This window comes from Zootoca vivipara, chromosome 4, assembly GCF_965207765.1.
Source record: "Zootoca vivipara chromosome 4, rZooViv2.hap1.1, whole genome shotgun sequence".
NCBI classification, from domain to species: domain Eukaryota; kingdom Metazoa; phylum Chordata; class Lepidosauria; order Squamata; family Lacertidae; genus Zootoca; species Zootoca vivipara.
The window spans coordinates 30,644,003-30,670,435 of NC_142587.1; the positions used below are offsets into that span (position 1 = coordinate 30,644,003).

Here is a 26,433-nt window from a genome sequence, read left to right on the forward strand (position 1 = left end):
TAAGTTTTACTGCTTTTGTATTCTGACTGATGTATGGAAAAGCACATGAATATGACCTTTAAAAGTCTGTAAGTAAACCATTTTTAACCTACACAAATGTGTGGTCTTTTTCTGTGCTAAGGGAAGAGGGGAACTTTGGAAGCAACTTGGAAAGGGTGTTTTAAAAGTCTAACAACCTATATTTCCACACTTTACTTTGCTGTATATTTTGTGATTTTCAATCTCTGCTAGGATTCTCTCACCAAAGAGTACTTGCCCCAAACCTGGATCTTAGGCATCCAGGGAATTCTCTTTATATTTACCTATTCTTTACCAGAGTGGTGCATGCTCTAGTTATCTCTCGCTTGAACTACTGCAATGCGCTCTACGTGGGGCTACCTTTGAAGATGACCCGGAAACTACAATTAATCCAGAATGCGGCAGCTAGACTGGTGACTGGGAGCAGCCGCCGAGACCACATAACACCGGTCTTGAAAGACCTACATTGGCTCCCAGTACGTTTCCGAGCACAATTCAAAGTGTTGGTGCTGACCTTTAAAGCCCTAAAGGGCCTCGGTCCTGTATACCTGAAGAAGCGTCTCCACCTCCATCGTTCTGCCCGGACACTGAGGTTCAGAGCTGAGGGCCTCCTGGTGGTTCCCTCGCTGCGAGAAGCCAAGTTAGAGGGAAGCAGGCAGAGGGCCTTCTCGGTTGTGGCACCCGCCCTGTGGAACGCCCTCCCACCAGATGTCAAAGAGAAAAACAACTCCCAGACTTTTAGAGGACATCTGAAGGCAGCCCTGTTTAGGGAAGCTTTTAATGTTTAATAAATTATTGTATTTTAATATTTCTGCTGGAAGCCGCCCAGAGTGGCTGGGGAAACCCAGCCAGATGGGCGGGGTATAAATAAATTATTATTATTATTATTATTATTATTATTATTATTATTATTATTATTATTATTTAAACCAAATAAAAACCAACACAGATAAGGAGTCTTTCCTACCCCTGACTATAGATGCCAGGCTTTGAAACTGGGACCAACTGCATGCAAAGCAGATGATCTATCGCTGAACTACAGCCATTCTCCCCAAGATTCCACTTACACTAGCCCTGGCCAGCATGGCATATGGTCAGGGATGATAGGAACTGTAGTTGTGGAAGTCAAACATCTGCTCTGCCTTAGGGCAGGGACGAATAGCTCCGCCAAGGGCAGTTTTCACAACATATTGCTGGGGATGGGTGCTTCATCATATCCCTGACACCTAGAGTCTACCTGTAGGTTTCCCAGCAAATTTTTAGAAATACAGTCATACCTCGGTTTAAGTATGCTTCGGTTTGAGTACTTTCAGTTTAAGTACTCTGCGGACCCGTCTGGAGCGGATTAATCCACTTTCCATTACTTTCAATGGGAAAGTTCGCTTCAGGTTAAGTACGCTTCAGGTTAAGTACAGACTTCCGGAACCAATTGTGTACTTAAACCAAGGTACCACTGTAATTTATTTGACAGTAAATGACAAATACGAGTAAAATATTTGAATTCATCTTCTCAGAGAATTTTAACTTGCTTATAGTTATGGTAGTTAACTTTCAAGACTATAAAAATGTCTGAAACAAATTTCATTTTCTATTACAGGCTATGCTGCAGAGCTAATTTTACATCTAGAGAACATTCAGTTCTTGCTTTTAAAAATGATATAATGGGAAAATATTTTATGGCTGAGAATTATATGCATTTTCTTCGCCTCTGGGGAACGTTTGTGTAATCAAGGAAGACTTTTCATGTCCAGGGTAATCTTTAAACACTCTAGCCTGAAAAAAAATATGGGAAAAGAGGGTGATAAACATAGTTGCCAGCTAAAAACACCAAACATATTCGAACTATATAAGAAGATTTACTTTTGGCTATTTGATGAGCTGGCACTTCAACAGAAACTATGTGGCTTTTTCTCAGAAAAAGGTCCTATTCCCTGGGGATTTGTTATTCTCAATTAATTTAGTTAGTTTTGTCATTGTTTTGGAATCCATTATTTGGCCCTGCATTAAGCATTCTACATTTTTGTTAACTGTCAGAGACCGTGCTGAGGAGGGCTGGACTGAGGAAGAATGGTGGGAGCTACCCCCTCCTCCTGATCCTGAATCTTCCCAGGAGCAGGACGACAGTATAGATTTGGAACAGTGGTTTGCAGAGGGGCATAGTTCAAAAGGCAGAAGCTGAGAAATACTAGATGGGGGACAACTAGCAGAAGAGACACAAGGAGAGAGAGAGTTAACAGTCTCAGGATAGTACCCCCCCCCTTCCCCAAAGTCTCGGAGAGCTCAGAAAGTGTCAGAATAAAACGCACAGAGACTACAAATTCAGATTACAAAACGTAGGAGTGACATGGATTAATAGGGACGGAGGGGGGACCTTAATTGGGAGCACCCTCATTCTTTTTAGATGCTTTCTTTTGTCCTTCACTGTGTTTATTAAATTGGTAATAATTGCCTTTCGTTTGATCTGCTCATTTATGGCCACAGGGTGGAAACCTATTCCCCAAAGCCTGACATTAACCGAGAATTAGATGTGATTCAAAACATGCTTCTTAAAGTTGCTTGTAAGAAAACTCCCCCAGTGGTGGGGAGGACCAGGACCAGGAGTGTATCATGAAGGATTGATACTGGCAGTGGGAGCTTCCCTTCTGGGACTAACCGTTCATGGGACGGTTTAGTTCGCATGGAGCTCAAGCCTTTGAATATCTGTTGAGACATCCACGCTTTTGCATTCAATTGGCCACACTCCTAACTACATCTGCATAGGATTCCGGGCTTAGTTTAGTCTTTCATTGATTTATTAAAGGAGGAAAATGACGTGGAAATCTCAAGGGAGTGCAGCAAGAGGTCCGTATAAGTAATGTCCTAAAACAGGACTCGCCAGCCACACAGCTTTACATTTCTGCTATGCATTACATCATCCAGACTGTACAGAAGAGGAATGGAAAAGGTATTCATGTGAGATGTGCCTGGGGCTGAGCAAATGGTCTTTCATGCAAATAAAGCAAGCCAAATGCTACACAAGAAGGGGCAAAACTTCCTAGTCAATCAGGGGAAAACAACTCCCCTAATTAGAATGTCTAAAAATCTTTTTCTATCTGTCTTTTTTGCATTCTGAGATCTTGGGTGAAGCTCATTCATCTTAGGTTTCTTGAAAGTTAAATTTTTATTTTTTTGCACTTGGCTGATTCCATTTACAATGGAATTGAGCTATATTTTGCTCTGCCGTTTTTACTGTACCATAATTAACTGGTGGGCTGACAAGATGCTATCTATCTGTGTAATTTGCCTTTTTTAAAAGCAGTTATTTAGAGTCTCCTTCTGTCCCCAGGGTTGTTTCTTATGGCACAGAGCAATGACATTGTTTATGAGTAGGTTCTTACTTAAAACAAACCGCTGATTATATAAGATGCCTCCTACAGAATAAAAGCCATTTTAGCAAGCTATTTATTAAGTGTGTGGATAGGACAAGTAATTTCACTGCTGATGGTATTTACTGAACTGTAAAAATTCGGTTGCGACAGAAAAAATAAAGATCTGCTTTGCCTTCCCCGGATCTTGCCTCCATCCATTCTTCTCTGACAGATACTGTAATGGATGTATGGGACACATAGTTCCTTGATGGGAAGTTGGGCTGTAAAAGCCAACCCCAATTTTTTTCTACAACACTGGTCTATCCTTTCCCTGCAAGCTTGCCTGCCACCATTGCCTTAGCTCAGAGACCTAAGTTGTCAAAAGCCAATTTCACTCTCTAACACAGGGTCCCCAAACTAAGGCCCAGGGGCCGGATGCGGCCCAATCACCTTCTAAATCCGGCCCGTGGATGGTCCGGGAATCAGCATGTTTTTACATGAGTAGAATGTATGCTTTTATTTAAAATGCGTCTCTGGATTATTTGTGGGGCATAGGAATTCGTTCATATTTTTTTTTCAAAATATAGTCCAGCCTCCCACAAGGTCTGAGGGACAATGGACCGGCCACTTGCTGAAAAAGTTTGCTGACCCCTGCTAACACCTGCCATGAACAAACAGAAAAAGGTCAGACTGTCAAGAGGAAGCCATTTTATTTTACAGCTATTTTAAAATTGCTTAGGTTACTGGAAAACACTGTCAAAGTCCAAATTGTCAACCACCCCTACATCTTGCCACTGAACTGCTGTGTACTATTTTCCCCCTTTGCCCCCTCCCTTTATCCATTTTAAATTTGTCCATCCTGAAGTATTGAGTTTATCAATAGCCCTAATGCAAGGAAGACAAAAATACAGCTACAAAGGGATTAACTTATTATGTACTTTGTGTTGTTTAAATTTCCATTTTATGTTGTGAACTGCCCTGAGATCTACAGGTATGGGGCGGTATACAAATTTAATAAATCATCATCATTACCTTCATCTTTTATATGACCACTCAGATATAAGTACCATTGAGTTTATGCTGGTTTACTCCCAGGCAGCGTTCAAAACTCCCATTGTTCTAGGCACATTTTGTGACAAGGAATTTCATTAGCATGAGCCGTTTCTGAGCTCTGGGCGCAGTAAGGTAAAGGTAAGGGTAAAATAACACTGGACGGTTAAGTCCAGTCAAAGGTGACTATGGGGTGCGGTGCTCACCTCGCTTTCAGGCCGAGGGAGCCGGCGTTTGTCCACAGACAGCTTTCCGGGTAATGTGGTTAGCATGACTATTGACTAAACCGCTACTGGTGCAACGGAACACCGTGACGGAAACCAGAGTGCACGGAAACGCTGTTTACCTTCCCACTGCAGCGGTACTGCACCCAAGATTTCAGATTAAAACTGCAGAGTGAAAGGAAAGGATGACCTTTTTCTGCCTCCCCCTTCCAGCCACTCTCTGAAGACTGTAGAAGAGACTCTCTTAAAAATATTAGGGGGGCAGGCAGGGGAAGCATGCCTTTTTTTGCAGTCTTCAGATAAGGACTAGACTATGTGAAAATGAAAATTATATTTTAGCTGCAGTTCATTCATTTTCAGCTTTGTATTCTTGTTATTTAAAAAGTGTGCTTAGACATTCTGTTGTTGCACCCATAATCTAGGTTTAAGGTGCCATTTAGCTCCTAGCTTTCATATCTCAGTCTCTAACACTGCTCCCAGGTCAATAGATAAACGAATTAAGCCTCAGTTTCTTCCCCATATATACAGCAGGAGTGAGGAACCTTTGACACTCCTGTCATGTTGTTGAACTACAACTCCCTGGTCATTGGCCATACTTGCTGGGTCAGATGGGAGTTGTAGTTCAGCAGCATCTGGAGGGCCACACACAGAACTGTGCGGGCTCAATGCAGAGTTGCACACATCTAGTTCTTTTGAAATGAATGGCTTTTAACCACGCCTAACTTTGCGCAGGATCTAGTTACATATTACTAGCAGAGTAATATTCCAGTCGGATCCTTGCAGTCACGTGTTCTTCACCTCTGTGCTTTTCAAGAAGGTTGGGGAACCTTGTGATATTTTGGATATACACTATACGGGATCCACTGCATCCTGTGGTTTTATGATCCTGTGATTCTAAGAAATATATAGCATACATTCTATGATTTCCTATTTGTTATCTGGGAAGGCCAGTAACTCAGAGGTGGAGCATCTGTCTTGCCTGTAGAGACATTGAAAATAATAAATAAAATAAAATAAAATACTTTTTATTATTTGTACCCTGCCTATCTGACTGTGTTGCCCAAGCCACTCTGGGCAGCTTCGTTTCAGCATCTACAAAAATATGCAGATACCGTGTTTCCCCCTTTTTAAGACGGAGTCATAATATAAGCCATGGCAGGATTTTAAAGCCTTTGTAAAATATAAGACATACCCCGAAAATAAGCCATGCCTGCAGGGTCGGCTCCCAGCAGCGCTGGGCATGGGAGAGAGGAGACTGAGCAGCCACTGTGGCATTGCGCTGCCAGAGACTCGCAGCCACTGAGGAGCTTGCGGCGCCGGGGCTTGCAGGCGGCTCTCGCCTTGCCGCCCTTTCTCCTGCTCCCGGGGGAGACGTGGCTTCTATTCCCCATTGCCAAGGAAACAGCCCGGGGGAGAGACGCCAGAGCTGAGGCGCCCCCCGCCCGCGGATCCCACGTGCCGCCGAAAACGGCAATGCTTAGGGCCCCCCACTCCTCGCCCGAAGTGGAGTAAGGCCCCCCGAGCGGTCCAGGGCTTGCTTCCGAATGCGCAGGGACAGGACTGCGCTGTTAAACTCTTTGCAAACTCCTTGCCCAAAAGAAAGCTGTCCTGCAGAGTGCCGGATCGAGGAGCCGGTCTGCAGAGTCAGCGCCCAGCAGCGCGGCGCTGGATTGAGGAGGCGGTGCTTCGTGCGGAGCTGCTGGGCGCCGACCCGGCAGGCCGCTTCCTCGATCCGGCGGCCTCCCGGGTGGGCGCCCAGCAGCGCCGCGCGGAGCACCGGATCGAGGAAGCGGCCTGCCGGGTCGGCGCCCAGCAGCTCCGCACGAAGCACCGCCTCCTCAATCCAGCGCCGACCCGGCAGGCCGCTTCCTCGATCCGGTGCTCCGCGCGGCGCTGCTGGGCGCCAACCCGGGAGGCCGCCGGATCGAGGAAGCGGCCTGCCGGGTCGGCGCCCAGCAGCTCCGCACGAAGCACCGCCTCCTCAATCCAGCGCCGCGCTGCTGGGCGCTGACTCTGCAGACCGGCTCCTCGATCCGGCACTCTGCAGGACAGCTTTCTTTTGGGCAAGGAGTTTGCAAAGAGTTTAACAGCGCAGTCCTGTCCCTGCGCATTCGGAAGCAAGCCCTGGACCGCTCGGGGGGCCTTACTCCACTTCGGGCGAGGAGTGGGGGGCCCTAAGCATTGCCGTTTTCGGCGGCACGTGGGATCCGCGGGCGGGGGGCGCCTCAGCTCTGGCGTCTCTCCCCCGGGCTGTTTCCTTGGCAATGGGGAATAGAAGCCACGTCTCCCCCGGGAGCAGGAGAAAGGGCGGAAAGGCGAGAGCCGCCCGCAAGCCCCGGCGCCGCAAGCTCCTCAGTGGCTGCGAGTCTCTGGCAGCGCGATGCCGCAGTGGCTGCTCAGTCTCCTGCTCTCTCCAGTGTCCAGCACCGGCGCAGCTGGGCACCGACCCTGCAGGCTGCCTCCGGAACCCAGCAGCAGCAACGCTGGCTGCCGTAATTACAGTTAAAAAAAAATTAAAAAGACACCCCCCGAAAATAAGCCATAGGCTTATTTTCTTGGGTAAAATAAATATAAGACGGTGTCTTAAAATGTGGGAAACACGGTATCAGACCCTCCACGTGTCTCTATTTTCCAGGGACAGTCACGGATTTACAGAAGCCATCCCAATTTCTGATTTGATCCCAGAACGTTTTACTTTTCCTTAGGACGTCCCTACAGTATTTTCATCGGAGAAATGTTGGGGGGGGGGGTATGGAGTTATCCAACCCCTGAGCCACCTGAAGACAGCCCTGTACAGGGATTTTTTTTTAAAAAAAAATGCTTAATGCTTTAATATGTTTTTATTTATGTTGGAAGCAGCCCAGAGTGGCTGGGGCAACCCAGTCAGATGGAGGGCATATTATTATTATTATTATTATTATTATTATTATTATTATTATTATTATAAGATAGGATGTCCCGATTTTCATCGGATAAATGTTGGACGGTATGAGATTTTGGTTCATTTGGAAGCCGCAGCAAATGACAAACTTTAGTAAGGAGCACATAAATAAATAGGCACGAGCGCAAAGAAGGGCTCCCACCTGTTTGGAAAATCCCACACGCAGCCTCCTTCTCTCAGGTGTAGGTACGGAAATGCACTGTGCGCGCGATCCGCGTCCACACGTTCACGGGCAGGGGTGTGGATGAGGAGACAATTACTCTAGATTGAACTCACACGCCTCGAACCCAAAGTTTGCGCTTGTCCAGAGAAGCAAAGCGCGCCGCCCTTTGCACTAGGCTCCATTTTTCCGCCCCTGCTTTGCGCCGCTGGACTCGGGAAGCTCCTCCTGGAAGGGGCGGCTCCGTCAAAGCCTGCCGCTCACGGGCCGAGGCTTAGCAACCGCGGCGTCTCCCGTGTCAACGAAAGAAAGAAGCGGGGCGGCGGCACCACCGTGGAACTAGCTGTGCGCGCTCGCCGGCGCGTCACAATGGGATGGAAGCGACCGGGGGGCTCGAAGCAGGTGAGGCGGGGCGCCTGCGGGGGGCGCACGGGAGCAGCCCCCTCTCGGATGGGGGCCTCTTCCCACGGTCGGCTGAAGGCTTCCAGCTCTGGCTGGTTCACCCCACGGGCTTCCCTCCCTTCTGTCTCTCCAGAGGAGGTGCCATCGCCCTGGGGAGAGATTTCCCTCTCTGCGCTTTTGGAGTCTGTGCCAAGTTGGGGCGCTGGGCACCTGATTGATCCGAACGACACAAAATGAGTGAGGTCCCTATTCATTTCATAGAAACATAGAATTGTAAGGGATCACCCCCCTCAAAAGGATAATTTAGTCTAACCCCCTGCAATACAAGAATCTTTTGCCCAGCGTGGGGTTTCGAACGCGCGTCCGTGAGATAAAGAGCCTCATGCTCTACTGGCTGAGCTGTCTTAAAGGCAATTATTGTGATTCCTCACTGTTGTTTGTATTTCTTCCTCAATTCTCCTTGTGCTTTGGGGTGGGGGTGGGGTGCTAGCAGTCCACATGGAATCATAGAATGGTAGAACTGGAAGGGAGCCCAAGTGTCATCTAGTCCAGCCCCTTGCAATGCAGGAATCTTTTGGCCAACGTGGGGCTTGAACCCAGGACCCTGAGATTAAGAGTCTCATGCTGTACTGACTGAGCCACGTGTATACACATATATGTAAGTTTTTTATAGAGTCAAAGCTTTAGAGCTTTGATGTTTTTATTATGTTTTTAGATAAGCTGTAAGCGGTCCAGAGTGACTGCGCAAACCCAGCCAGATGGGCGGAGTATAAATAATAAAATTATTATTGTTTCTAATAATAATAATAATAATAATAATAATAATAATATTATTAGCTCAGAGATTATTTATTTATTGTTTACCTGTCCTTTACCCTAAAGTCCCAGGGTGTGTAACAACACAATATTAGAAATGGTTAAAGTTTAAAACTACTTCCAGTCTCAGAAATAAAGGGTGTCCTAAAAATATACAGCTCAAGCATCAAAAGGCCAGCTGAAGAGGTAGGTATATTTTTGACAGGTCCAAGCCCTGAAGGTGGGCCTTGTACCTTTAAGGGTTGCATAAATATGGGAGCATTTGTGAAGTGCAGGTTTTCCCAGCACATTTCTGCAGCAGGGGGACAAACTATGCTCTGGGGAAACCTCTCTTTCACAGCTTTGACATCTTGAGCCTGCTCAGAAATAATTCTTGTTTGAATGTAGGCTGTAGTCCTGGCCAGAACTGAGAAGTTAACTTAATGGGGTTTATTCCCAGGTAACGTTTGGTTTGATGTGAAGAACGGGGGATGGACGGATGGGACTTAACGTGGAGAATTCTAAGCCAAAATCTGAAAGTGGAGCAGTTTAGGTAAAGAAACGTGAGCTTTTCACTCTTAATTCCTTGGAGGAAAAGAGCTGGAAGCCATATAGACCCGGCAAATAATGTGGATAAACGAGGAATCTTTTGTGAGCAGATTTCCAACCTTGTATATTTACATTTCAGGTAATAAATTGGGAAATCTAGCCACACAAGATATATTTCGGCCCTCACACATGCTTTGCTCATAAGTGGCTAATGATGGTGGCATCCGGGGTCAGCTTTCCACTTCTAGGCGGCAATGTAGTTATTGAGATGTTTTCTCCCACAGAAACGGGCTTGGTGACAAATGTAAGCAGGAATTCAATTATATACATGTTCCCTCTTTGAATGCATGGCCTACCTGCAATTCCACACCTGCAATTGGTATAACCTCAACACAGAATGTGAAATTGTTTAGAGTGGAATCATTTTCTCTGGGAAATTGAAATAGGTCTGTGACACAACCTTGATGGCAGAAAGTGAGGCGGAATTAAAGAACCTTTTAATGAGGGTGAAAGAGGAAAGCGCAAAATATGGTCTGAAGCTCAACATCAAAAAAACCAAGATCATGGCCACTGGTCCCATCACCTCCTGGCAAATAGAAGGGGAAGAAATGGAGGCAGTGAGTGATTTTATTTTCTTGGGTTCCATGATCACTGCAGGTCGTGACAGCAGTCACGAAATTAAAAGACGCCTGCTTCTTGGGAGAAAAGCAATGACAAACCTAGACAGCATCTTAAAAAGCAGAGACACCACCTTGCCGACAAAGGTCCATATAGTTAAAGCTATGGTTTTCCCAGTAGTGATGTATGGAAGTGAGAGCTGGACCATAAAGAAGGCTGATCGCCGAAGAATTGATGCTTTGGAATTATGGTGCTGGAGGAGACTCTTGAGAGTCTCATGGACTGCAAGAAGATGAAACCTATCCATTCTGAAGGAATTCAGCCCTGAGTGCTCACTGGAAGTACAGATCCTGAAGCTGAGGCTCCAATACTTTGGCCACCTCATGAGAAGAGAAGACTCCCTGGAAAAGACCCTGATGTTGGGAAAGATGGAGGGCACAAGGAGAAGGGGACGACAGAGGACGAGATGCTTGGACAGTGTTCTCGAAGCTGCGAACATGAGTTTGACCAAACTGCGGGAGGCGGTGGAAGACAGAAGTGCCTGGCGTGCTCTGGTCCATGGGGTCACGAAGAGTCGGACACGACTAAACAACTAAACAAAGATGGAAAACTAAGCCAAACTGTTCCCTCCCTCCCCACTGCCAGGTTGGATTCAAAAAGCTATATGTGGGCAACCTCCCAAGTTTCACTGAGTTTTGTGTGGACTCTTGCCAGTTTATTACTTTGCATTTTTACAGCTCCCTAAGCTTCCTGAGAAGTCCATGCATTTATTATAAGGTGTATCGTTTTCCTAGCATAGATGGCTGCGTCTGTAAAAATTTAAAAATCCATACTAAAGCTTGGATGCAAGATGTGCTTATATGTTTCCCCCCAACTGAAGACACTGAGTGGGTAAAAACTCTTTCCAAACTTCCCCACTGAATCTGGTTTAAAATGTTGGTCTTAAGATGATTAATATTTCTCTAATTAGCCGGGGCAAACCCTCAATTTAAGCTGAGTTTTGCTTTTTACGGATTCTTTTTCTGTCGGAACCCTTGTATGTTCTTCTCCCATTTGCCACACAATTGCCTGAGCAGTTCAGGTGAAGAAACTTGAGCTAGCAAGGAATTCAATTCCAGAGTGAAAAAAGAGCGTCTGCTACATCAAAGCCTCTGAACAGCTATCAAAATAGCACGGCCTCTGGATCTGGTAGCTGGGACTTTTGCACTCTATTGAGTTACAGTGTTTATCACAGGATTTCATTTGCCATGGAGTCACCAGCTCGGGTCTCCTTGTTATATTAGAAGGACTGGATTGCAGTGATTCCTAGTAGATTCTCTTGCGAATGAATACTGTTAATCACAGCACCTTTTCGGTGCCAATGTGGTATAGTGGCTTTAGTGTTGGGCTAAGACTTGAGAGACCAGGGTTCAAATCCCCACTCAGCCATGAAGCTCACTGGGTGACATCTGACCAGTCACTCACTCTCAGCCTAACCTACCTCACAGGGTTGTTGTGTTTATAAGATAAGGAGGAAAACTGTGTATGCCACCTTGAGCTCCTTGGAGAAAAAGATGAGATATAAATGTAAAATAAATATATAACTATGAAAAATACTTTACAATCCTCTTTCATTCTTTTTTTTTGCCACCTTGTAAGGCTGGTCCTTATTATTCCCATTTTACAAACTGGGCAATGGAGGATGTTAGCTATTGGCTTGTTCAATGTTACTCAGGGCTCCTTTCCAGGAAAAAAAATTGATTTCCATGTAAGATTATTTTGATGTGGCAATTGGACATAGATAAACAACCGAGACTGGAGACTTAGTCAGCATACTTGCTGCAGTTGATGTTCGTGCATGTGGGATCACCACAGATTATGATCCACAGAATAAAGTATCAGTACTTAGTATTTAAAGCATTTCACAACATTATCTCATATGGGATACATGTGGAATTCATGCAAATTGTTCTACAGAAGTGACCTTTGAATAGGGATTTTGCAACATGAAATCACTGCATCAGAGTATTTGAATTCAGGCCCTAATCCATCACACGGGTAAATAAACTGCAGTAATTCATATGTTTTATAGTTGACACTTAGAGACAAGAGTTCTGTATCCCTGTAGGCAAAATGCACAACTTAACACTTGGTACTGCAGCCAAAGGGTAAATGTTTGCACAAACCCTCCCCTGTGGGCATTTTGAAAGGCTTCCTAGTTACGGCATCACTAGCCCTGTTGTTCTGGTCTTCTTGTTTAAAGTTGCCCGAGTGACTACAGTGGTATGTGGATCTGGAATAATAACATTTTGCCAGGTAACTGAAGAGGCCAGAGTGATTCACTTCTTTACTCTGGTCTTTGGCACCCGAAACATACATTTCTAGGGCCCACCCAATTATTGTGCCTGCAATCTGTTTTAAACTATTTTCATCATTGTAACTTTCCCAGGGCCTTTATGGTGAAGGGTGGATAATAAATCAAAATAGTAATTATAATTCAAGAGGGGCAAATACACATTAGAATTTGGATCTTAAGACAACTTAAGACAACTTCAGGAAAGACAACAAGAGGGAAAAGCTGTGGGTAGATGGTTCTTGTATTCTGGGAGTTTGCATTCAACTTGCTCTAGAATGGGTTGCACACGCCCCCCCCCCCCCAAAGGGTCAAGTTCACCTCTTGGTTCCATGTCCCCATTGGATCCGGTTTTGTTCTCTAGAGCCTTGGCCCACAGCACCTCCTCCTTCCTGCGTCATCAGCTGCAGGCTCTGCTGGACAGGAATGCTCTGGGTCACAGTTAGCCACACCGTGATCACCTCCTGATTAGACTGCTATAATGGTATTTTAGGTGTGGCTTTAAAGAGGACCAGGAAGCATCAGTTGGTGCATAACACAGCTGCCATGATTTGATAAGGATATCTGGATCCCATCGCCAACCAAGCTTTGCTAGCAAAACATCTTGGGGGCCCAGGTAACCAAAGGTGTGCTTCCTCTGTGCCTGCACCCTTAGTTCACCAACCATGGCTTTTCTCTCCAATTTCTCTTCTCCAAACAGATGACAATAGAATGACCTCACTAGAGATCCTTGCCTTGCACCAATACTTCTTTCTTTCAGACACTAGGTTGAACCTGGTATACATAGAACCTTCTTTATTTCCTCGGGTTTTAGCCATTTTAAATTGTTGCCTATGGTTTCACCTCCTAGGAAGTTCTTTTAATGTTTATTACTAATGTTGTGGTATTTTTAAAACATTATTTTTATTTCATTTTCCATAAACGGATTAAGTTACCTTTTTGTAACCAGTTTATTGCTGTGGTATGCTAGTGAGAAGTAGTATAGAAATATTTGAAATAATTAAGTAGTCAGCACAATCTTAACCATGTCTACTCAGAAGTAAGTCCTGTTGAATTCAATGGGGCTTCCTCCTGGGTAAGTGGGAGGACTAGGTCTCTGGCTAATAAAAGCTGTTGGAGCTGGTGCTAACTTTAATTTAAATTTAAATTCAATTTAAAGCATCGAGACCAGACCTGATTTACTGGTTGGATGGCATCAATAAAAAACAAACAAACAAACAAACAATCACGTGTGTTTATTCATGTTTTAAGGGGAACACAGAAGGAAGCAAAAAATCAATGTGGTTGCAATGACTGGCGGCATAGGTAAACGGCTTGCATGGAGTGAACGTGAGTATTCTAAGGTTATGATATTTTATTAATAAAATTACACATGGAACTTCTGTTGGAGCTATGTTGTGTCTTTGACTGTGTAAAGTGGTATTCACAGTGCTTTCAATGTACTGTATTGTGTGAATGTATCTAATGTCTGTGCAAACCTATGCTTTGTAACAGAAAACCTCTTCAGTCTAATTCCAGACTCAGCTCTATGTATGGAATGTTTTTGTGAATGTATCTTCTTATACATAAAGAGAGAGAGAGAGAGAGAGAGAAGGGAGAGGCTTTTGTATTTATTTAAATATTTCTCTTTTTGATAATGCTTTTTTTTTTAAAAAAGGAGGAGTCATGAGAATACAGTAGATAACCATGGCAAGGAGGTGAGAGGGGGAGATGAGATAGTTGGCAGATGAAAGGGATTGCAATAAGTAAACCTAGCTTGCCCGTTTCCACCTCTACAGACGTTACTTTTGGTGGGAAGCCTAAAAAAGATCCCAAAAAACCTAAGACACTGGTTGCCTTCGAGAAGAACTTGGAGCGAAAAGAAAGGAGAGATTATGGCGTTGAGGGGGACTTGGATGTGCAACTTCTAATCTCTTCCCCTAAATGGCTTCAGCTACATGGGCTCAAAAGGAACAAGTTGACTTTTTCTCAGATTTTATCCAAGATTGGATTTCAGCACAAAGAAGGTATGATGTGCAGCAAGTCTTTTCCCTTTGCACGATGCACAGCCTGATCTTTTGCACAGTTAGTTGGAGAAACAAGCCCTGTTCATTCAACAGTAAGTAACAGCTTGTGTATGGGATAGCCATTGGGGGTCACTTCTAAATAAACAGGCAAGGAATTGGTGCAAAAAAGAAAAAGAAAAAAAGAAAAAAGACCCTGCATGATAGAGACAGCACATGTACAAACTTCTTTTTATTCTAGACTATGTATCCGTCCTGGGGAAACTTGTGGCTTCTCGATACGCAAATGGGTTGTATCGTCAATACATGACAGGAGAAGACGGCAAGCTGTATAACGTAAGTGGCCGATTCAGAGTAATAACATACATTCTTTTGGGTAAGATAATATTATATTGGCAAGATGAGGTGGTTGCTGGGTGTAGTAACAACCTGCCCTCTGGCTATAAAAAGTTTGTGTTTGATGCTCTTTAAAATCTGGACTCTGCTTTCAGAGTTCTTGCTGACCTGTTGAAGCTGGCCTTGGGGAGAACTACCTCCAAAACACAGAGTAGAAGTAATAATAATGAGCCTGGGGCCACTTAGCTTCAGAGAGGTGTTGGATAACAGATATTGGTTTGCTGATCCGGCACTTAACATTATTCAACAACAACAAAACTACTGACATGGGTTATTTTCAGAATCAGGACTTCGTCTCTTGATTTTTTCCGAGGTCTGGTATGATGTAATGAACTAGAAGCTGGTATTGTTTGGAAGTTCCATGAAACCGAACCATTTTTTTTTTGCCACTTTTCATCCATTTTAGAATGCTGGTTGGGTGGTAGATGTGTGTGAATAATAGCTCCAGAGATCCGCAGTGCTGTTGCAAACAGCTGCCCCACTCACCACCCTCCTAGTGTCAGTACTGCTGCTCATTGGGATCAGGCGAGGTGGTCACAAGGTTGGGGGGAGCTCCTGGTTGCTGGTGGTGGCCCAACATGCCCCTGTAGGGCTTCTATGACCAAACTGGAGCTCCTCCCACCTCGCCATCACTTTGCTCTCTTAAGCTAGCAGTGGCACAGTATGCCCGTCTCTCTGTCCGCTCAAGGACTGCTGCTGTGCTCACCACTTGGATGCTTGTTCAGTACTTTGATGGTAAACACTTGTTGAAGAACAATGGCTCTAGTTTGACCCTGTTCTGGATTTTGCATCAGAAGGCAAGGATAGTAGAGACCTGTCAAGTAGAGAAAATGTGGTTCTATGCACTCTCGTGGTAGCCAAGAGACTGATGTTGATGAACTGGAGGAATAAAGATATGATCCACTTTAATAAATGGACTGACAATGTGAAAACACTTGCAACTTACGAACATACTGCTTACAGATGTAGACTTTGTTTTGATAAATATGACAATATTTGGAATGAGTTTATAGAAAATGTAGTAGGTCATTCATCTTTACATATGTATTAGGATAATCATATCAGATTTATAAAAGAATGTATGGGTTAGGGTATTTTTCGTAGATGTTCGTACAGTATATTGTTTTTTTCTACACATTTTTGTTCCTTTTTATTTTCTCATTCTCTTTCTCTTTGCATCACTTTATTTCTTTATAATCGAACCCTTTTCAATAAAATATTAATACCAAAGTACAGATCCATCAAGGAGGTTTGCCAGCTCTTAAAAAGTGTGTTTGCATTTGTAATTGCCTTGATGCACATTCTCTTCATTTTCCATCCCTATTATTCCCTGTCTTGATTTTGACATCTTCACTCTTTTGAAAATTTCAATGCAGCTGACAGCCAAAAAAGACCTCCTCTTTCATTTTGTGGATTGTCTTACTGGAGCTATCGAACTGTATAAACAAAGGATGGAATGGCTAACCACGGAAAGCCGGCAAATATTTGGAGTGATTCAGGAACAGAGCATCACCATTGTTCTGGATTTTGGTGTTGCTTCTAGAGCTGAGTTTGATCTGTGTCGAGAGGCGCTTTCTATGGTATTCAAACAGCAAGTGGCCCAAATCTCCCGATTTAACATCATTCAGTAAGTTTCCTACACTTTATTAAGGAGACTTGCTGGAATTCCTAAGACTACAACCATAATATTGAAGTTTGTTGAAAGCATATGGCTGATGAACATAATCAGACTTGGTTTGCAAAGCCTTTATGCCATTTTGAATATGAGGCCATGAGTAGAAATCCTTCTTAGGCTTTTTATTTATTTATTTTAAAACACTAGTTCTCTTTAAGTTGAAAAGATTTGTTTTCAAACTATGTATCTTCCTCTCAGCATTGATCAACACACATTTTCCTGCAAAGGCCAGCTAGATTTTGTCTTAGAGACCAAAATAATAATAAAAAATAATAGTAAGTAGATACAATTGAGGTCAGATTTAGTACCTCAGTAATATCCCCCACAAACTTTATTCTCTATACAGTGGTACCTCAACTTACGAACGACTCGACAACCGAATTTTTCGACTTATGAATGGGAGTAATGGCTGTGTACTTACGAATGTCTCGACATCCGAAAGGAAACCACGGCGGTTTTAGATAGGGATTTTTCAACTTACAAATTTTTAGATAGGGTTGCTTCGACTTACGAATTTCTCCGTTTCCAATGCATTCCTATGGGAAATCGCGTTTCCAATGGCGTTTTTCGACTTAAGAATTTTTCGACCTACGAAGGTGCCTTTGGAATGGATTTAATTTGTAAGTCGAGGCACCACTGTAGCTAATGTACCTATTGCTCCCTCAGACAAAGTATATGTTAACTTTTGAAAACATGTTTGTTTATGCTAAGGGTCAGCAACTACAGGCCTGGGGAGCCAAATCTGGGATTTGAGGAGTCCTGCCTAGCATGGGGCCAAAGAGGCATTTTGGATAAGAGACTGGTTTGGGCAATCTACTCTGACTCTATTCTCCAGGAAGTCTAGGTGCTGGCCCCACTGTGACCATCATTTCAGGATAAGGTCTTTTGCTCAAAGCGCAGGGATCAATGCTGAATGCTCAGGCCCTTCTTCCCTTTCTCTTGAGCGGGACCTTTTCACTGATTGAAGAAATTCATCTGGGAAACTCCACAGACATTTGGCACCCAGATCATATGTCTGTCTAGACACTGGCCTTTCCCCTTCCATTCCCCCTCCCCAATAATCTCCAGACCAAAACCTTGGGGACAGGTGTTCCTTGCTGCCCTTTTTACCCTACCAGAGCTGTTATTGCAAGACAAGTTTAGCCATTTCTCCGTATATTTTAGCTATTCTCCTTTCCAGGGGGGCTCAAGATCTTGCAAAGTGGCAAGAGAAAACCGTTCCTGTGTCGGAGGCCTCTATAGAAGCGGCTCTTGAGTGGCTCTGGGCGATAGAGTACAGGCCAGCTGTTTGCCACTCGGGCCCCACGGAAGCGATCATGGAGGCATTGTTTGATGATACGGTAATCTCTCTCACACATTTCTAGAAGTCTTCGGTTATGTCTAGGGATATATCCCCGTGAGAGTTTTGACTGCAAGTGCTACAGACATGAATTATGGACGGGGATAATACATGCTAATAAAAGAACATTGGGGGCTATTTAGAAGGAATTTCTTTCAAGTTGATCTGAAGGCTGGTTCTTACCAATATCATATATATATGCATGACAGCATTGCCTTCTGAGAGCAGAAATTCCCACGGAACAGGCAAGAGAGAAATGTTTCAATGACACTAAAGGGGCTTGGAAGCATAGGCCTAGTTTGGATGAACCTGTCTGAAAGTTAAGAGATGCAAATACCTCTTTGGCACACTGCAACCTTTTTAGGTGAGCCACAATTAAGCCAGGAAGTCTCCAATTAATCTCAGTTTCCCTAACACTTCTGGGTATGTGGGGCTCACTGTGCAGCCCTTTGGGCTGAATTGCTGCTATTATAAGAGGAGCCAGTGTGGTGTAGTGGTTAAGAGTGTTGGACTAGGACCTGGGAGATCGGGGTTCAAATCCCCACTTGGCCACAAAGCCGTGGACTTGGGCCAGTCACCGTCCCTTAGCCTAACCTAGCTCACAAGGATGTTGTGAGGAGGGGGGGGGGACCATGTATGCCACCTTAGCTCCTTGGATGAAAGGTGGGATAGAATTGAAAAGCAGCGGTGGCAGGGATGTTACAAATATGCTTCATGGTTCAAATGACTTTTCCACCACAGACTGAGGCTGTGTACTATTTCACTGTGGGTGATATGCCAGAATGCATGAGACATTTGCTCCTGCAGAAGATACTGAGGAGCCCGTGCCCAGTCCATACAGTGTCTTTTAATGCTCGAGAAGAAGAGACTATTGCTTTCTTAAAGGAGCTGAGTCATCTGACCACTGGCAGGTATGAGGTAAATGATTTCAGCACTATAAATCTATTTTGCAGATGGAGATATGGATCCTTTCAGATCGCATGCTTTCTCTTTGTGTTTTTGCCCAAATATGTCACTTTCCCCATTCCTCTGTCTCTCTGAGAAGAAGATACAAGGTCTGGTGGAGCAAGTTCAGCCCAAGATGTTTAGCTGCCCAATGTGGATTACAGTGGTACCTCAGGTTACAAACACTTCGTGCTACAAACACTTTGGGTTACGAACTCCGCTAACCTAGAAGTAGTACCTTGGGTTGAGAACTTTGCCCCAGAATGCTCCTTGGTGGCAGGGGTGGGGCAGAATGAGAACGGAAATCGCGTGCCGGCGGTACGGTGGCAGCAGGAGGCCCCATTAGCGAAAGCGCGCCTCAGGTTAAGAACGGTTTCGGGTTAAGAACGGAGCTCCGGAACGAATTAAGTTCGTAACCTGAGGTACCACTGTAGTAAATGCCCCTCTCCCCTATTCAAGGTGCATAGTACTCAGACTTGACCAAGTTACTCCCTGGGAGTAAAAAACACAACAATGACAAGCATTTAGTGCCTTTCATGACATCCAAAATCAGCAGCCCAAGGCAGCTCTGCTTAACAGTAGAGCAAGCCTAAAAGAGTGAGGCCTCAATCGTGAGTTGCTATTAAACTGATAAATGCAAGTTATGCTACGCGAACCCCCGTTTGTTATGGGCACCTGTGAGTTTTATGAAACTCTGGTGATAAAAGAGTACATCCCGATGCTGCTTGAGCCTGACAACCAGTGGAAATTACTGCATTTATTTGTTGCAGTTATTTTCTCTTTAAGAAGTCAAAAGTGGAACGTGTTCTCTTCCCTCATATTTTTTTAAAACAGCCATGTGAGGTAAGCTAGGCTGAGAGAGGGTGACTGCCCCCAAATCACTCAGTCGATCGTAGCTGAGGAATGACTTAAACTTAGGTATCTTTGGTCTGACATTCTAGCCCCTGCTCCATACCAGCTCCCTTGATGCCTGTTCAAACCCTTTGCATACAGATTGAAACACTTTGTCCCTCCAGGTTCCATGCATTTGCTGAGAGAGCGGACTACATGGACATGATAGAAACCTCAATAAGTGACGAAGACGAGAAAGCTTTACTTACCCAGAATTCGATGAAACTGAAAGGGAACCTGCCTCTAGGTAAAACAAAAGAAGGTTGATTGTTATGCCCCAAATGCCTCCTTTCAGTCCTCCTGAATTTCCATGGACCACAGCCCTCACCAGCCTTGCTCCTCACTCTGTGCCCTCCTTAAGTGCTTTTGCCTGGTGAGAATGCATTCATGGTTGTTGGTCTGGATAGAGGACAGAGAAGTTTGCATCTGGTATCACCCACCCCCTGAAATGTAGCCCTCGTAAAGTTCCCCAGAGGGGAAAGTGGGTTTGGGGATTAAGAAGTCTCCTTACCATTGCCTTTACAGGCATGGCCAAACTTGGCCCTCCAGCTGTTTCGGGACTACAATTCCCATCATCCCTGACCACTGGTCCTGTTAGATAGGGATGATGGGAGCATAGCTGTCAAGTTCTCCCTTTTTTTAAAGGGAAATTCCCTTAAGCTGAATAGGCTTCCTCGCAAGAAAAGGGAAAACTTGACAGCTATGGATGGGAGTTGTAGTCCCAAAACAGCTGGAGGGCCAAGTTTGGCCATGCCTACCTTAGAATCTTCAAGATAACCATTTTTATCTAGGATAATTTGGGGGCATTTTATTGGAACAAGGGGGAACAGAATGCTTGCTCAATACAGAACCGAGGTAAGCAAGAGTTCTTTGGAAGAAGATAGATTTCACTTTATTTTATTTTATATATGTCCAATATCTGCAAGCGTCAGGGAAGTTACAACATAAAACCACAATATAAACAACATAAAATATAAACAACATAAAACCACAATATAAAGCCACTAGTACTTCAGTTGTTTTCATTGTGTGTGTACACACACACACACACACACACACACACACACACACACACTTTATTTGAAACATTTCTACACTTCCTCTTTTCATTTAGACATTTCCAGGACAGTTTACAATGACTCAAAAAGCACAGTAAAAGTGCATGGATCAATACAGTGACTCACAAGGGTAGAACAGTGCTAAACACAACCATATTCTCTCTCTCTCTCTCTCTCTCTCTCTCTCTCTCTCTCTCTCTCTCTCTGTGTGTGTGTGTGTGTGTGTGTGTGTGTGAAAGAGAGATACACTGGAGGTTAAAAGTCTGAGAAAATCAGAAGGTCTCCTGGCTGGCACCTAAGAGACTAGGCATGCCTCCATGGCGAGAGAATTCTGCAAATGAGGTGTTGCAGCCAAAAAGGCCTCCCCCCCCTTTATTCATCTGCCTCACTTCAGATGGTGGGGGTCCGAATTCAAAACAGTGGCAAACAACGCGCATACCAATTCTGAAATTAATTTCACAAATTTCCTAAGCTAAACCGGAAGGTGCACAGAGTGGAACACATCACTGGGACAGCCCATAGAACAATAAGGTAACGGGGGGGGGGGGAGAACAGTTTTACAATGGCGCATGACAATGAGAAGTTCATTGTGCTGTGTGGGAGGGGGAAAGGTCATTTTCTTTCTGAAACCATTCTCAGCTAATGGAGCTGGACATCCCCTATTTCCTGTATTTTAGAGAAGAACGTTTGATATTTAGAGAAAGTGAAGAGGAAGGGTGAAAAACAGTCCCTTTCAGAAAGGTGGCAAGTTTGCATGTTCCAGCAGGCCTGTTCTGAATAAACGCAAAAGCCCCCAAGGGGTTTGGTAGCTTCCAAATAACTGTGTATCAAATTACGTGTGTTAATAGGAAAGAAGGAATCGCTAACAGCCAGGGGAAAACAGAGAAACATTAGTCCCTGTTGTGACTGAGTACACACAATTTTCAAATGCTGATTACCCAGGAACAAGGCAGACTATATACATACATAATCAATACAAGTTCTTTCCTCCCTTTTTGTCACTGAGCTGCTTATGTGTGTGTGTTGTATCACTAACAAGTCATCTTGATTCAGTTACTTTTCAGATATTTTTCAGAATGTGCATGATTTTAAAGAGGACACATGTTGAGCATACACATTACAGTCGTACCTTGGAAGTGGAACGCAATCCGTTCCGGGAGTCCGTTTGACCTCCAAAACGTTTGGAAACCAAGGTGCAGCTTCCGATTGGCTGCAGGAAGCTCCTGCAGCCAATCGGAAGCCGTGACAGACATTTGGGTTCCAAAGCACGTTCGCAAACTGGAACAGTCACTTCTGAGTTTGTGGCATTCAGGAGCCAAAATGCTCGACTCACAAGGCGTTCAGGATCCAAGGTATGACTGTATAAGTAAATGCACCAGGGTGATGGGGAATAGCCAGCATTTATTTGACTTTAATATGTTTTTTTAAAAAAAGAAATCTGTATTGCAGAATGACCCCCAGGAACTACCAGTTAAGATTGGTGTCAGAGACTCTGCTGTTAATTCCACCTTTCTTTTAGGTTACATGGACAGATATACAAGTCATAGCTGCCAAGTCCGGATCGTAAAGATCCGGGATCGGCAGCGCGCGCATGACCGGAAGTTGCGTGACGCAACTTCCGGTGGCGCTTCGCCCTTCTATGGGCACCAGAAAATGGCGGCGCCAGCACCGGAAGTCGCTTCCGCGCATGACCGGAAACACGTAAAAGCGACTTCCGACGCCGGCGCCGCCATTTTCTGATGCCCATAGAAGGGCAAACCGCAACCGGAAGTCGCGTCACGCAACTTCCGGTCATGCGCGGCAGCGACTTCCGGTGCCGGCGCCGACATTTTCTGGTGCCCATAGAAGGGCAAAGCGGCATCAGAAAAATGGCCGCCGGGAAGAAGCAAATTAAAGGGACAATGCCGGGATTTTCCGCCAAACGGGAGACCGCCGGGAAACGGTAAGAAAAAAGGGGTTTTCCCGGCGGATACGGGATACTTGGCATCTATGATACAAGTCCCAAGGCCTTTTGGGGTGGTGGCTCTGAGACTGTGGAATACCCTCCCTGTGTAGGTCTTCCAGGTCTCTTCTACTTTGCAGACATATTTTAAAGACTTAGTTTTTCAACATTCTTTTTATCTGCTACTTTGTTGTATCCTGCTATTAAATTTTCAGCTGTTTGAATTTGCCCGCCTTTACTGCAGTTTTTCAGGATGGTTTTTCTTTAGCTTGTCTGTTCGTATATCTTTTATAAGGCTGGATTAAACACTGATTTGGGATTAAGTCTCATTAGACTCAGTAGAGCTTACTTTCTGGGTACACACATATAGGGTTGGGCTGCATGCTATATATGTGCATGTTGAAAAAGTGGGGGGGGGCCTTTTTGGCCCCACAGGCCAGACCCTAATTAGGATCGGCCTTGTCAATAGCATGATGTCATTGTGATGCCACATGATTGGCAAGCAGATGGGGATGCCCGCCTGTCAAATCCACCTGTCAAAAACACAAGAAACCTTCAAAACACATTCTTCCCCTCTTAAGAAATCTGGGCAGTGTAGTTTACCCCTTGCAAACTTACAGTTCCCAGCAGCCCTTGGCAGACGACAGTGCTCATAATTATTTGAGGGAAAGGATATGCTTTTAAGGTATGTTGTGTACGCAGCCTAATTCTCCAAGCCATGTAGGGTTCAAGCCAGCACATGGTGTTGACACCCTTGCCCCCCCCCCAGGCTGCAAAACAAAGAGCAGATCCTGGAACATAAAGAATAGAATAAATGTAATTGCGTAAAATGTAGCTAGAAAATGAATGCCCCCTTTTCTTGGAAGCACTGCTTGTCCTTTTATTTAAAGGTCACTTGGGACTGTGATATTTCTAAGAGGGACGACTTTCTAATTCCTCTGTATTTTAATTTTAATTCAGCAGCTGTTTAATGATGGCTTGCAACTAACAGAGCCTCTCCGCTGGGTTCCATTGTGAGCAAAGAAGCATTCCCGCTCCCTCTCGTTTATATTTCAATAGATGCGTTGAAAGCTGCTCTGCTGTGGCTCTTAAAATTATGCCCCTGCACTTTCCCTTTTCTTAATGGCTAAATTGCAGAATGGTTTTAATCAGCCCGCAAGTGCAGCAATCTACTAGAAATGCTTTGTAGGCCGTGTATTTATTGCTTTTACAGAATAGAATTTACACGTTAAAAGGGAACACAATTAGTCTTGGGCATTTACCTAGTATTATAGCTGTGGTTATGACATCATGCCTAGCCAATTGGAAAACTCTGGGTACGTCCAGGGCTCCCTCTGCCTCCTGCCTCTCTCTGCCTTCTACAGCAGAAAAGACCCTGGAGTGATATATTTGTCTTGCATGTTTTGGGGTTTGCTTATAGAGCGCTTCCTAGAAAGGGTGTCCTGAGAAACAATAAAGATATAATATGAAAATAATTATTGCATTCTGACATGCTGGTGTGTGAAATGGGACTAAATGATACCCAAACCAGAGAGAGAGAGAGAGAGAGAGAGAGAGAGAGAGAGAGGAAACCTAGGAAGTTTCGTGCTTTCATGTTAAAGGTTCAGAGATACTTTGAGTGGGCTCCCCAGACTACTTAAATTGTTATGGGAACATGGCTGGTGTCCTCAGTCAGCTCCCCAGCAGAGCTTTTCTCTAGTGTTAAGCAGGCTACTTAACCATAGGACCCCAGTAAGTTGCAACTAGCCCATTAGTGTTTCATGTTGTTGTTGTTGTTTAGTCGTTTAGTCGTGTCTGACTCTTCGTGACCCCATGGACCATAGCACGCCAGGCACTCCTGTCTTCCACTGCCTCCTACAGTTTGGTCAAACTCATGTTCGTAGCTTCGAGAACACTGTCCAACCATCTCGTCCTCTGTCGTCCCCTTCTCCTAGTGCCCCCCATCTTTCCCAACATCAGGGTCTTTTCCAGGGAGTCTTCTCTTCTCATGAGGTGGCCAAAGTATTGGAGCCTCAGCTTCAGGATCTGTCCTTCCAGTGAGCACTCAGGGCTGATTTCCTTCAGAATGGATAGGTGTGATTTTCTTGCAGTCCATGGGACTCTCAAGAGTCTCCTCCAGCACCACAATTCAAAAGCATCAATTCTTCGGCGATCAGCCTTCTTTATGGTCCAGCTCTCACTTCCATACATCACTACTGGGAAAACCATAGCTTTAACTATACGGACCTTTGTAGGCAAGGTGATGTCTCTGCTTTTTAAGATGTTGTCTAGGTTTGTCATTGCTTTTCTCCCAAGAAGCAGGCGTCTTTTAATTTCGTGACTGGTGTCACCATCTGCAGTGTTTCATATTTTCATCAATTACGGTAGTCCTACAGAACTTGTGACTCAGTGGCAGGTTGATATACCCTCTGTGCTGGTTGACTACTTGGTAGATAGAGTTTGGTGTCAGTGAGTGCAGGCCCAAGACACTTTGCTGCCTGAGGCGAAGGACAAGATGGTGCCCTCTCCTCCTGCAACGTCCGGAAGCCCACTGGGCTGGCCGTTCAGTCTTAGACCAATGCTGGTGATAGGACAAGGACCTCCAATCTTGCCTGAAGGCAGCAAGTTAATGGAGGAGATGCAGGGCAGTCTGTGTAATGCAAACACAGCTCTGCCCCACCCAGCATCTCACTGGCATTTGCTGCCCCAAAGCATATGCTGCTGGAGACAACTGCCTCACTCTGCCCAAGGGTAGGGCCGAGTGCTCAAAGCCATAGCGACAAGGGGCTCTTAGATCAATAACAGAGCATATGCCCTGCACATGGCCTGTATGAGGAAAGTACCAGGGGCAGTCCTTGGCATCTCCAGGTAGGACTGGTCTGAAACCCTGGAGAGCCACTGGCAGGCAGTGCATTGGGCAGTAACCTTCATGGACCTGTGAAGGCACCTTCCTAGGGTCATACATACATTTTGAGAAGCAAAGCTGCTGATGAGTGCTTGCTTTTATCTCAGTCTGCTACTGCCTCCAAGCGTCGCTTCAGAAAGGCTCCCTAGTGTCTACCTTTCCTTTTAATGTCTCTGACTGTGCGAGAGCAAACCTGGACCTAACATGCCAAGCATAGGCAACAAAATGCAGGTCTGGAACTGCATGCAACTTGTTCCCATGTTCTGTGGCGATTATTGAGCTGGCGATAAACAGATTAAACATTCAGGGTCAGTGGTGTGTGCAGAATAGAGCCATTGTTTCATTTGTTTATTGCCCAGTTGCAGATGCCCAGAGGAAATCAGTTAGCAGCTCTTTCTTTCTCTTCTGGGCAGATTTATGACCCAGTTCAAATAAAACTTTCGAGCCCTTCTTAAGCACCTGGTTTTTCAAGGTATGTGGAGTCTGATATGCAGGTTATATTTTGCTATTATTATTATTATTATTATTATTATTATTATTAGGCAAAGGCCATCAGGAGATCTTAGCCCATTGTGAATTGTGGCGGGATTCATGCAGCGGTAGAAAAGAAACACAAGAGAATAAACAAATGCTTTCAGAGTGGAAAACCGTGAAGTATAGTACTGTATTTTCAAAAGTTCATGTTGCTCAATATTATGATCATCACATGGTGAACTTAAATATCTAAAAAAATTAAAAGTGCCTGTGCTGCTTTATAGTTCCAAGCAGGTCTAAAAGTGGCTTGCAAAAATCCTCAGAAGTCACCTTGTATAAGCATTGGGGATAACTTTAAATGCCCAAATCATAGTGACTGTGGCTCGTTTT

At 44.6% G+C, this 26,433-nt stretch overlaps 1 protein-coding gene and 1 long non-coding RNA gene across 4 annotated transcripts in view; both read left to right on the forward strand.

Moving 5' to 3' along the window:
* The first annotated feature begins 7,990 nt into the window (after positions 1-7,990).
* Positions 7,991-26,433, forward strand: part of VWA3B (von Willebrand factor A domain containing 3B) — a 73,464-nt gene continuing 55,021 nt past the window's right edge. Inside the window, exons 1-9 of one of the 3 annotated variants that reach the window (XM_088667670.1) lie at positions 8,035-8,142; positions 8,276-8,379; positions 13,688-13,765; positions 14,215-14,442; positions 14,681-14,775; positions 16,212-16,462; positions 17,691-17,850; positions 18,591-18,760; positions 19,811-19,932. In XM_088667670.1, the coding sequence (XP_088523796.1) occupies positions 8,376-8,379; positions 13,688-13,765; positions 14,215-14,442; positions 14,681-14,775; positions 16,212-16,462; positions 17,691-17,850; positions 18,591-18,760; positions 19,811-19,932 (1,108 nt within the window). In that variant the 5' untranslated portion in view covers positions 8,035-8,142; positions 8,276-8,375. Of the gene's footprint in view, positions 8,143-8,275; positions 8,380-13,687; positions 13,766-14,214; positions 14,443-14,680; positions 14,776-16,211; positions 16,463-17,690; positions 17,851-18,590; positions 18,761-19,810; positions 19,933-26,433 lie in introns of all 3 variants that reach the window. The other 2 variants (XM_088667669.1, XM_088667671.1) reach the window with 2 other exon arrangements.
* LOC148685887 (uncharacterized) lies at positions 22,163-22,909 on the forward strand. Its single transcript, XR_015949498.1, has 2 exons — positions 22,163-22,283; positions 22,743-22,909. It is a non-coding gene; the product is annotated as an uncharacterized LOC148685887 (long non-coding RNA).